The following is a 12,052-nucleotide window of genomic DNA, read 5'->3' as shown; positions in this document are numbered from 1 at the left end:
TTGTTTTTTTTTTTTTAAAAAAATTTAATTAAATAAACTTATTATTGACATAATAGCTAAGTCATTATTCACTTATTTAAAAGCAATTACTTTAGATTGGTAATTTTACTATTTTTTTTTATTTATATAAAAAAAGTAAATAGTAATAATTAAAAAAAAAAAAAAAAAAAAAAAAAAAAAAGACTTGGGAGTCCACTTAGGTAAGAGAAATGGAATTTTAATTGGAATTAAAAAAAAAAAAAAAAGAAATAGGAAAGAGACAATTTTATGGTCACCTACCCATTACTTTTGATTTGGTCAATAATCAGGCGCTTCATTTCTCCTATAAATAAGCATCCCTTCTCTTTATACAATCCTCATCATCAATTTAGGCTGCGTTTTTCATTTTAATTGTTAATTATTTATTCTGCCTCGACACACTTGTCAGACGGAACCCTCAAAACTGCATCGTTTTTGTCCACGTCGGACTAAGGTCACCGGCAGTTCCCGTTTCCAAGTAACCTCTCTCTCTCTCTCTCTCTCTTAACATTTGTGGAATTGGATTTGGGAGAGAGATACACACACTGGCTTCCCCTTCCCGCTTCTTCAGCTATATAAATACCAGCTGTTGACACCTGCTGTTTTTTTTTTTTCTCCTTTTTCCTTATTTTTTCCCTTCTCTCTCTCCCTCCTAGTTTCTTCCTTCTCCGGCGAGGATTTCCCGGCGAGAGCGCCGACGTTCACTCTGATTCCTCCTCCTTCCTCTCTTCTGCTCTCTCTGGTATTCTCTCTTCCTCTCTCTTTCTCTCGCTCTGATTCCTTGTTTTGTGGTTGTTGTTGATTGTTGTGTCTGAGTAGAGCTTCAGATCTGGCGGTTTTGGTGCCATTCAATGGATGTCTGCCTACCTCTGTTTGTTCCACCTCTTTGAATTTCACTCTCTTGTTGTGGTGTTCTTTGTAGATATTGTTTTTCGGCTATCTGCTCTCTGCTTTCGAGTCCATGTTTTGCTTGATCGTGTTCTTGATCTGCTATCATCAAAGCTTTCTCCAGGATATTTTCTTCGACTTGTTTTGTTTTTTGTTCCTTTTTATTTGTTTTAGCTATGTGATTTCTTATTTTGCTAGTTGATTAGTTAATAAGTTCGTGGCGATGGACCTTATGTGGTTTGATTTTACTCTTGTCTTGCTGAAAGGGCTAGAAATGATTTGATATGTAGAATATCTTGTAATATGATAGCGAATTTAAGTTTTGGCAAATCAACTTCCTAGTAATTAATGAACATTTCTATATCTGTCCACTTTCCTTCGATGCTTTTGGACGTTATATATTTGGCTTTTCGTTTCCTTCTGTGAGTCACGGGTTTTTTTTTATGTTTAAACCTTCGTGTATTTTACTCCGTGCAGGATACAAAGCCGGGTTTCCTTTTTCTGTACCATCGACTTTACGTTTCCGTTTAAATTAAAAAATTGAAGGATTGACCTTCGATTCTTTTAAATATTGTTGTGCACTGCAAACGGTTGTGGTTAATGAATGACTAATTGTAAATATCTGTTCATAACGCAGATATTTCTTGTTTGGATCATTTAGAGGAAAAAGGAAATGGATGGGTTTGGACTTCGAAATGTGAGCTCACATTGCTCGATCTCTGAGATGGATGATTATGATCTGTCTCGGCTTCTTGACAAGCCTAAGCTCAATATTGAGAGGCAAAGATCGTTTGATGATCGGTCTCTCAGCGAGCTGTCCATCGGCCTTGCTCGGGGAGGTTTGGACAACTTTGAGAGCTCGTATTCACCTGGTGGAAGGTCAGGATTTGATACCCCTGCTTCATCTACTAGAAACACATTTGAGACCCACCCAATGATAGGTGAAGCATGGGAAGCTTTGCGGAGATCCTTGGTGTATTTTCGTGGCCAACCAGTTGGAACTATTGCAGCCTATGACCATGCCTCAGAGGAAGTTTTGAACTATGATCAGGTCAATGGTTATGCTTCCAGTAAAAGTATTCGAAAATGATTTTGGATGTTTACAGTTTATGAAAAGAACTGTTAGAGACAATCTAATGTTTGGTTATGTTGCTTTTCTCTCAGGTTTTTGTTAGGGATTTTGTACCCAGTGCTCTGGCTTTTCTGATGAATGGAGAGCCGGAAATAGTTAAGAATTTCCTGTTAAAGACTCTCCAGCTTCAGGGATGGGAAAAGAAAATAGACAGATTCAAGCTTGGGGAAGGTGCAATGCCTGCTAGCTTTAAGGTTCTTCATGATCCTGTTAGAAAAACAGATACCATAGCTGCTGATTTTGGAGAGAGTGCTATTGGAAGAGTGGCTCCTGTCGACTCTGGATTCTGGTGGATCATTCTGCTCCGTGCATATACCAAGTCAACTGGTGATCTATCTCTGGCTGAAACACCAGAGTGTCAGAAGGGAATGAGGCTTATTTTAACTTTATGTCTGTCAGAGGGCTTTGATACATTCCCAACTCTACTTTGTGCTGATGGATGCTCCATGATCGATCGAAGAATGGTAAAATTTCTTTATATCTTCTGCTTGTTATAAACTTACGTTTACATGTTTTTCATTTCATATTATGTGATTATAATTTGATTGTCCTATTGAAACTACATTCACATGTTTTTCATTACATTTACATGTGCTTTTATTTCTAGGGTATATATGGTTATCCTATTGAAATTCAAGCCCTTTTCTTTATGGCCTTGAGATGTGCTCTGGCTATGCTGAAACATGATGCTGAAGGAAAAGAATGCATAGAGCGCATTGTGAAGCGTTTGCATGCGTTAAGTTATCACATGCGGAGTTATTTCTGGCTTGACTTCCAACAACTAAATGACATCTACCGTTATAAAACTGAAGAATATTCACATACAGCTGTAAATAAGTTCAATGTCATCCCCGATTCAATCCCAGATTGGGTGTTTGATTTTATGCCCAAACGTGGTGGGTACTTTGTTGGTAACGTCAGTCCTGCAAGAATGGATTTTAGATGGTTTGCATTAGGTAATTGTGTTGCAATTCTGTCTTCTCTTGCCACCCCTGAGCAATCCATGGCTATTATGGATCTTATTGAATCACGCTGGGAGGAGCTGGTTGGAGAAATGCCTTTGAAAATATCATATCCTGCCATTGAAAGCCATGAATGGCGAATTACTACTGGTTGTGATCCAAAGAATACCAGGTGGAGTTACCATAATGGTGGATCTTGGCCAGGTTTGTTCATTCCCTTCAAGTTACCAATCTCTTATTAATATTTTGAATGTTAATATTTTAGACAAGTTATCAATCCATTATCCCATTTGAATGTTAATATCATCTTCCTCCTTGCTCTGGATCCAGTGCTACTATGGCTGCTAACAGCCGCGTGCATAAAAACTGGACGACCACAGATTGCAAGAAGAGCCATTGAGCTGACCGAGAGTCGTTTGCTGAAGGATGGTTGGCCGGAATACTATGATGGGAAGTTTGGAAGATATGTAGGAAAACAAGCGAGGAAATATCAGACGTGGTCAATAGCAGGATACTTAGTTGCAAAGATGTTGTTGGAAGATCCATCACACTTGGGAATGATTTCACTTGAAGAGGACAAGCAAATGAAACCACTGATCAAGAGATCATCATCTTGGACCTGCTGAAAGAAGAAGGATGAAGAAGAAAGAGGTATCTGGGTTTTTCATTTTCCTTCCATTGTAACACTATTCTTTTACAGTTTAGATGTGTACGATACCATCATCAAATCTGCAGTGACTTGGCTTTATTCGGGTCTTCAAAAAAGGTATGCGCCTCACGTTTTTTGGCACAAAATTCTGCAAAAAGATATTCCTTTGTTGAGATTTCCTCAGCCGCTGAATGCATTAATGGCTGCTTGGCTAAAGGGTGAACTTCGTTAATATATGGACTTTTTGGGTCTTTTCTTCCATTCTGAACTTCATTAATAAATGGCCATTCTTGTCCACTTATCCTTTTATTTACCTACCTTTATATATAAAGTTCCTTGAGTTTTAAGTTTGAGATAGAGTATTTGAACCTGCCAGTCTCTTTTTACATTGGTAAATTGAATTATTGTTCTACATTTATACTTTGAAGCACTCATTTACATCCATTTTAGTTTAGGTTTTCAAAATGAAGTTTGTATTGATGATCTTCATCCGTACTAATTCACCATCAAATGTAAGTTTTGTTGATCTTAGATTCAGGCATTCGATGTGCATGTTGGTGATTTTGTTTTGTCTTGTCTATGTTTTGAAATTGTGTGCTTACCATTTACTTATTTCAAAATCATAGTTCAAATTTAAAATTTGATAACGATTAAATTTTTAAAAATTTATTTGTTTTTTCAATCATTTTTTAATAATATCACTTGATATTAGTGAAATTATTGACTAGGATGAGAGCTCTTAAAGTGTAAAACCCCAAGGGTCAACAAGTGAATTCAAAGAATGTAACTCAAATATGGGCTAAGGTTGAGGCCCTTGAGGTTGACTCCCATGGAGATTGCCAAGGGCAATATGACCGATCCCAACCTTGTAATCTTTTCGGGGAATCACTACAAGATTATAACACTTTAATGACTATAGTTTCTAGATCGCCTTATGGACATGACAAGTGATAAATGGAAAGATACGTCTAAAAAGCACCCATTTCTACCTCTATTATTGACTCAATTATTGACTTGAGCATTAAAGGGGAAGTAGTTTGACACCACACTCTTGTTCACTTATGTCTATTGATATCAACAAAAATTAATAACAACAATTATCGTTGTTTATGAGAATGGCGGTCACGACCCGATTTTTCGAGGCTTCGAAAAAAATGAATCGTGACTAAAAAGATAAAAGCAAAAATAAATAAAATTTAAAAGAAAATAAAATAGAAGGTAAAAATCTGATAAAATTTAAAACAAGAAATTAAAGTCAACCACACCAAAATTAAATTCAATTATTACAAATGTAAAACGAACTGATGCTCCGGAACAACACCCCTCTATGACAATACAGTTCTCGAACACCTCCCCATCTCGACGGGTACCTGAAAAAAAAAAGAGTAGAAAGGAATGAGTATACAAATACTCAGTAAGCAACCTACTTGTAGGCTCTTTTTGCATCCTTTTTTCTTAGTAGGTATCCACGGTCTTATCTTGGGGTTCTAGTGAGTGTGAACTAAGTTCGAACTCTCTTTTATGTATCTTAGGAGGCTTGCTCATCTTATGCACTGGAATAATCAGTATCCTGAGGTGAGACGAGACCTCAAAAGTAAATCTAAGTACTCTCTTTGAACAACCCTCCCACGGAGGTTAGTTGACAACCCTCCCACGAGACCATACATCCACTAAAATCGGGGGTTGCGATCCCTTGTGTGCCGGTCAGCTACTAAGTCATCCTATGTGGTTCCACATTTCCCTGCTGAGGGACGGATTTATATGGCCTAGGAGTCTTGTTCATAAGACCCCTTAGCTATCACCACTAGGTCGGGACACAAGTCACACTTCCCTGTCCGACTTTGCCTAGCTCAACAATCTCAGTTGGCACTATCCACACTGTTCAACTCCGACGGGCTACCTACAGTTACCGTGGTGTCCTATTAGTCTTTCTAGGGTAGATTCTTGTTGGCTTGGACTTGGATTCATTCATCTCTAGGATTCTCGTGCAAAGTCTCACAAACCTGTCGTGGTCTGGAATACTAGGGCCTGGGTCCGCTGATAATCGCTTTGTGAGCCTAAATACATGATATTCTAGAGGTATCCCCATTCTAGGGTTCTATCTAGCCTACATAGTCTCAAGCGCCCTAGTCTAAGCTCGTAGTTCCCTTCTATTCAAGAAGAAAGATAACACAAGCAATCATGCACTAGAGTTAATATGCAACAGTTCACACAATATTAACAAACATGCTCAAAAGAAAGATAACATCCATCTTCACCCGGAGCACAGATTTCACAAGTTCCCTTCCTACTCATGCATACTTTCAATTATCACATCTATTTATAGTCATTCACATTTAGATTCCATTAATTTCTTTAATCAATTCATTTCCATAATTTTCATACTAATATGCTAGGTTTGGCTAGCTAAGTTTATCGGTATAATAACATGTATACTTATTCCAAGCGGTTCCTACAAGTATTGCTCGTGAGAATCCAAATGGTTACTTACTTTGTTGACGCGTACCTTCCCAAGCTTGAATTACTTGCCGGAAAAGGGTCCATAAATTAATTTCCTTGATAGGTCCTAATTCACATAATAATAGAATCAGTATTGAAATCGGGGCGAAAAACAAGCAAACGAAAACCAAACAGGTGAGAGAATGGGGTCCCACACGTGTGCATGCGCTAGCACACTCCCGCACGCATCGATACGCTCCCACACGTGCGGCCTCCTTGTGCAGGGCACATGCACGGGCAGCGTGCAGGCAGTGCCACGTTTTGAACCCTAGCGGACGTAAGCTTACCTTTCGAATTTTGTGGGCGATAAATGTGGCGCACAGTGATTGGGAGATTATTGGGTAGGACCGTGTGATTTTAGACCGATTTATTGGACGTCCGGGTCGACTCGTGTCCGTACGCTCTGACGCGTGTCGACGGTGTGGCTGAACGCGCTGCACTAGTGGAATGTCGCCATCCGCCGCGCTCCTTCATTCGTCGGTCGACGCATGGCGGTTCTCTTTCTCTCTCCTTCATGTGTTTCAAATTTCTAGAAGTTAGCGATTTCGCATTTTTGTTCTATTTTCTTTGGATTTTCTTATCTTCTAATCCTTAATCCATAGGGAGTTTTTTTCACGAATATTGTAGATCTCATATTCTACTCCTACCATATATTTTTTATTTATTTTTTCTTGAACACAAAATGAGCTTACCATATATTTTTTATTTATTTTTTCTTGAACACAAAATGAGTTAAAGCTGTTCAAAGATATGGAAAACTCACATTTTCTGTTCTTGATTGGTTTACCCGAACTCCGATTAAACTCCAATTTTCATCCGATTTTCTTATGAAAACCTTTAAGAAAGCTATGTGAATCTTCTTTTAGTTAGATACTTCAAAAATTCTAGATCTATTGCTCAAGAAACTCCTCATATCTAGATAAATTCGAAACAAGAAGTTCGGAACCTTTGTTCGTTCTTGAATTTTCTTGCCGGAATGTGTGAATCTACCACCCAAACTCCTTTTCCAGCACCGAGAGGAGTCTTGATTCAAAGTTTGCGTTGGATTCAATCTACATCGGTGGATTTGAGGCGTGTTAAGAACAAAAAGAAAACTGGAAAGATCATAAAAATTTGGAGAAATCTCATGGTCTATTGAATAATGAAATGGGCTATTATATAGTCTTACTGGATACACTGAAAACAAGGAAAAAAGCCCGTCTAACAACTCCTACTCCTAATAACATGGTATGACTAAATCAAATTAACAAATCAAATAAACAGACATCCCTTACCACTGTCTTACCATATGAATGTTTTGACTAAGTGATGGTAGCAGAAGGGATATGAATGTTTTGACTAAGTGATGGTAGCAGACCACTAAAACAATCTAACATCTGGAATAACAAAATCTAACAATTCCTCCCCTAAACTGAATATAAATAGTAATCCGTTTATATTTATATTCAGTTTCTATCTATGTCAGTTTTCTCAACTTCAAGAAAGTATCTAATTTTAGTGTTTAGTCATTACATCAGCTAACTGTTCTTGTGTGCCACAATGCACCAACTCCACAGTGCCAGCCTTTTGAGCTCTCAAAGGAAATGGAAACGCACATCTATGTGCTTGCTCCGACCGTGCACTATTAGGTTTTTTGAAAGCCTGATTGTGGAGCTACTATCACAGCGAATAATAGTTGACTTGTCTTGATTCTGACCTAGCTTTTCCAACACCCTTTTTAACCATACTGTCGGGCATGCACATGTAGCTGCAACTATCAATTTGGTCTCTGTGGAAGATAAACTTACTATTGGTTGTTACTTTGATGACCATGATACTGCTCCAGAACTCAATAAGAACACATAGCTTGAAGTACTCTTTCTCTCATCCAAATCTCCAACGTAATCACTGTCTGTGTATGCAACAAAATCATCATCTCCTCCTTTCCGATAGAAAATTCCAAACCAGTTGTTCCCTTCAAATAATGTAGTACCCTTTTTGCTACCTGTAAATGAAGTTCAGTGGGATTCTCCATATATCTACTAATCAGTAAGTTTTGTCCATATTGTAACGACCCTAAATTTCCATGTATCTAGAGTCGCTACTAACGTCTCATGATCATCTCTAATGCAGAATATAACTCTAAGAATGCTCATCTTTATTAGCGGAAAAATTTAAAACTTCACAATACGTTAAAACATTAGAAAATACTGTTGGACTTACGTGTTTCAGACATCATGCTAGAGTTCAAAATAATATAAAACAATTACAAATTAAATGATTTAAATAAAATGAAATGCAAACACCCTATCCTAACCAAGACTAGGAATTTTAAATATGCAACTATTCTATGCACGCACCATAGTCTCTGATCACGATGCTGCCGTCAACTGTACATGGGCGCCTTGCCTTTACCTGAAAAACAATATGGCACACGACCTGAGTATTTCGAAGAAAAACTCTGTAAGTGACCCCAGTATAGGGGTCATGCTAATGCAAACACATGAAATCATGAATTAGGGACCTATCTCTAACCATCTTAAGGGTGGCCTCCAGTCTCGGACAAATTGGATGTGTAGCACTTCTTTACACACGACTCACCTTCTGCTCATGTTCCTTTTGCACATATCCACAAGGTTGCTCCACAAAGACCTCTTCATTCAAATCACCATATAGAAATGCAGATTTCACGTCCAGCTGATAGATGGATCAACTTCTTTGAGCTGCAAGTGTTACCACCAAACGAATTGTCTCCATGTGCGCAACAGGTGCAAATACTTCAGTATAGTCAACCCCATACTGTTGAGTATACCCCTTTGCTACAAGCCTAGCCTTGTATTTGTCGACTTTCCCATTTTCATTGAATTTTGTCTTATAAATCCATTTTACTCCAACCTTCTTTCCGCCCTTAGGTAACTCCATCAATTCTCATGTGTCATTTCTATTTATTGCTTCCATTTCAAGATCAATGGCTTGCCTTCATTTCTCACTCTTCATGCGTCTTCAAAGCTTACAGATCAATAGTGGTAAACATGGCCAAGTGAGCTTTATTATCTTCTTCATAAAGATCTTCTCTTGTTGCATAGTCTCTCATCCAGACTGGTGGTGTAATGATAAGGGTTTCAAAAAAGCAAAAAAAAAAAAAAAAAAAAACGCCTTAAATCTCGCCAGAAATTGTGGGATTTCCTGTGATGGGCGTATTAATGCCTTGAGTCCCCATATTAAACCCTAGTTAACTTAGTAGCCGTCTTTTCCTTTCGAGTCACTATCGTACCTGTGAGGGAGGAGCCGAAAGGTTAGGTGAGGGATCGAAAATTTCGCGAGACTTCGGACTTCTGTGAGCCCTTAGGTAGGAGCAAACCGACGCCAGGGTACTTTGGGACAAGCGGGACAAACGCATCGCCAAGGACGATGGAAGGCGGTGGTCTCATCGGCAACGGCAGTCAAACTCTACGATTAGGGTTCATCGGGATCCTCGGGTGAAGAAGACGCAAAGTTGGGTCGGGTTTCAGCCTTTGAACCGGCCCACGGAATGAACACGGGCCCTGTGCGTTTTGGCCCAACACGGACACGCGTTGCAGCCTTGGTCTCGGCCCTGCACGCGTGCTCTCGGCTCGGCTTGACGTGTACGGCAGCTCGGCTTCGTCAAAACCCGCGGCTCGGCTCAGTCAAATCCCGCAGCTCGGCTTGGCGGCTTAGCGGCTTAGTTGGTCGACTCGGCAGCTCGGCTTGGTGACTCGGTATCACTATAATATATCGATTCCAAGGTTTTCGACTCTTCTGAAGTCGTTTCTGCCCTTAGTTTTACCATCCGAGGTCAGTATGGTTCCTAAACGTTAAAGACAGATTAGGTCGGGGGTTTATTTTGATAAATAGCATGAGGTTTAGCTAGGGTATGTTATGAAAGGTTCCTAAGTTTTTATGTGGTTATCATAGGACGTATTTAACCGCTGGGATTAGCTCGTTGTGAGTAACTTCAACCAAGACCATCGAGGTAAGTAACCTTACTGTTGTCGTTAGTTATGAATGTATGTTGGTGCGTGCCCTGTGGCCCTTGCATGCACCATGTGTGTTGTTGATGTATGCTAGGTTAGATGTTTCTTGCAGTGAAATGCTATGTATGCCATGTTTATGTATGTGATTCTTGCAGTGAAATGCTATGTATGCCATGTTTATGTATATGACGTTGTGATACGGTTTGCTATCCTGTATGTATGAGCTTGATTGACATGTCATGATTGTAATGAGAACCCCGCATGCCATGAATGTGATGACCAGTATGTTGCGATATGCTTACTCGATGTTTGACCCAGTTATGCAATGTAATGCGGTGAGGGGATGGAACGTTGTATGTATAATGCCATGGAGGTAAACCTTAAAAACCTTATGCACGCTATGGTTATGTACATGGGGTACTCCCCCGTTATGCTACTGATGGTATGGATGCGTATATTCGATATTGTGTTCGCCACGATATCATGCAGGCCCTCCTTTTCCGTAGCATCGGTAATGTATGTCATACATACCCGACCAAGCCAGGCCCAGGGAGTTCGCATGCGACCTCGCCTGGTGGGCCCACAGTCACGCACGTGGGCCATGTGTGGGAAAGTACCATGTATCCACCCCCGCCCAGACAAAGCAAGGGCCTAAGGCCATGGGAAGGAATGGAAGACAGACACCTCTCTCGGTTTCTTTCTTTTGACACTTGTGCTTATGTATGTGTATTGTATGTGATCGTGTGTATGCTAATGTATGATTATATGCTTAACCCCAACAGTGGGGCAACTTACTGGGTATTTTATATAATACTCAAGCCACGTGCTACCCATATTTTAAGGTAAGGGCAAGGCCCCCATATACGGCTGACGGTGGATGCTGCGAAGGCCATGGAAGTCTTAAGGAGGGTTCGTAGTGTCGTAGGCATCTTGTTGGATTCTCTCGGTTAATAGTTATTGCAATTGTCCCTCTAGTTATCTGTTGATTATTTCTAGGTTAGGCTGTCGTTATTGTTTTCCCCATGTATGAATTGCTTATAATAATGAACGTATTGCCATTTTTTAGGCGGTCTTACATAAACTATTGCACTTTTGTTATATGATTACAAGGTAACGTCGCTAATTAGGATAGAGAAAATTAGGGGCGTTATAGTTGGTATCAGAGCCCTAGGTCATAGGTCTTGTAGACTGGCCTCCAGCAACCACACCATCACCGTCACCGTCAGGTATGTGTATATATTGTAAGGAAGAATTACGATGGTACGCTCTCTTGTCCTGATGTTAGTGCGTTCCATGATGTGATAGATATATGCTTATGTGTGTATCCGACTAATGCCATTGCATGTGTACGCGACTTATGCCCTTGTGATTGTTCATAGAATGGATAGATTAGTATATAATGTAATGATCCTAAATTTCCACATATCTAGAGTCGCCACTAACGTCTCATGCTCATCTCTAATGCAGAATATAAATCTAAGAATGCTCATCTTTATTAGCGGAAAAATTTTAAACTTCAAAATACTTTCAAACATTAGAAAACACTGTCGGACTTACGTGTTTCAAACATCATGCTGGAGTTTAAAAAAGATAAAAACAATTACAAATTAAATAATTTAAATAAATAAAATGCAAACACCCTATCCTAACCAAGACTAGAAATTTTAAATATGCAACTATTCTATGCACGCACCACAGTCTCTGATCACGATGCTGCCATCAACTGTACATGGGCGCCTTGCCTTTACCTGAAAAACAATATGGCACACGACCTGAGTATTTCGAAGAAAAACTCTTAAGTGACCCCAGTATAGGGGTCATGCTAATGCAAACACATGAAATCATGAATTAGGGACCTATCTTTAACCATCTTAAGGGTGGCCTCCAGTCTCAGACAAATTGGATGTGTAGTACTTCTTTACACACGACT

General features: G+C 39.5%; 1 protein-coding gene and 1 long non-coding RNA gene across 2 annotated transcripts; both read left to right on the top strand.

The window, feature by feature from the left end:
• Positions 1 to 527: 527 nt before the first annotated feature.
• Positions 528 to 3,946, top strand: LOC111788724 (putative alkaline/neutral invertase D). Its single transcript, XM_023669184.2, has 5 exons — positions 528 to 760; positions 1,544 to 1,957; positions 2,071 to 2,502; positions 2,646 to 3,204; positions 3,331 to 3,946. Exons 2-5 carry the CDS (start codon positions 1,580 to 1,582, stop codon positions 3,624 to 3,626), a joined length of 1,665 nt encoding a protein of 554 aa, XP_023524952.2. The 5' UTR covers positions 528 to 760; positions 1,544 to 1,579; the 3' UTR covers positions 3,627 to 3,946.
• A 4,832-nt stretch (positions 3,947 to 8,778) lies between these two features.
• Positions 8,779 to 11,186, top strand: LOC147793439 (uncharacterized). Its single transcript, XR_015420012.1, has 3 exons — positions 8,779 to 10,121; positions 10,441 to 10,495; positions 10,612 to 11,186. It is a non-coding gene; the product is annotated as an uncharacterized LOC147793439 (long non-coding RNA).
• The last annotated feature ends 866 nt before the right edge of the window (positions 11,187 to 12,052 follow it).

This window comes from Cucurbita pepo, chromosome 2 (genome assembly GCF_057944985.1).
Source record: "Cucurbita pepo subsp. pepo isolate OVF chromosome 2, ASM5794498v1, whole genome shotgun sequence".
Lineage (NCBI taxonomy): Eukaryota > Viridiplantae > Streptophyta > Magnoliopsida > Cucurbitales > Cucurbitaceae > Cucurbita > Cucurbita pepo.
This window is presented reverse-complemented; position numbering and strand designations above follow the sequence as displayed.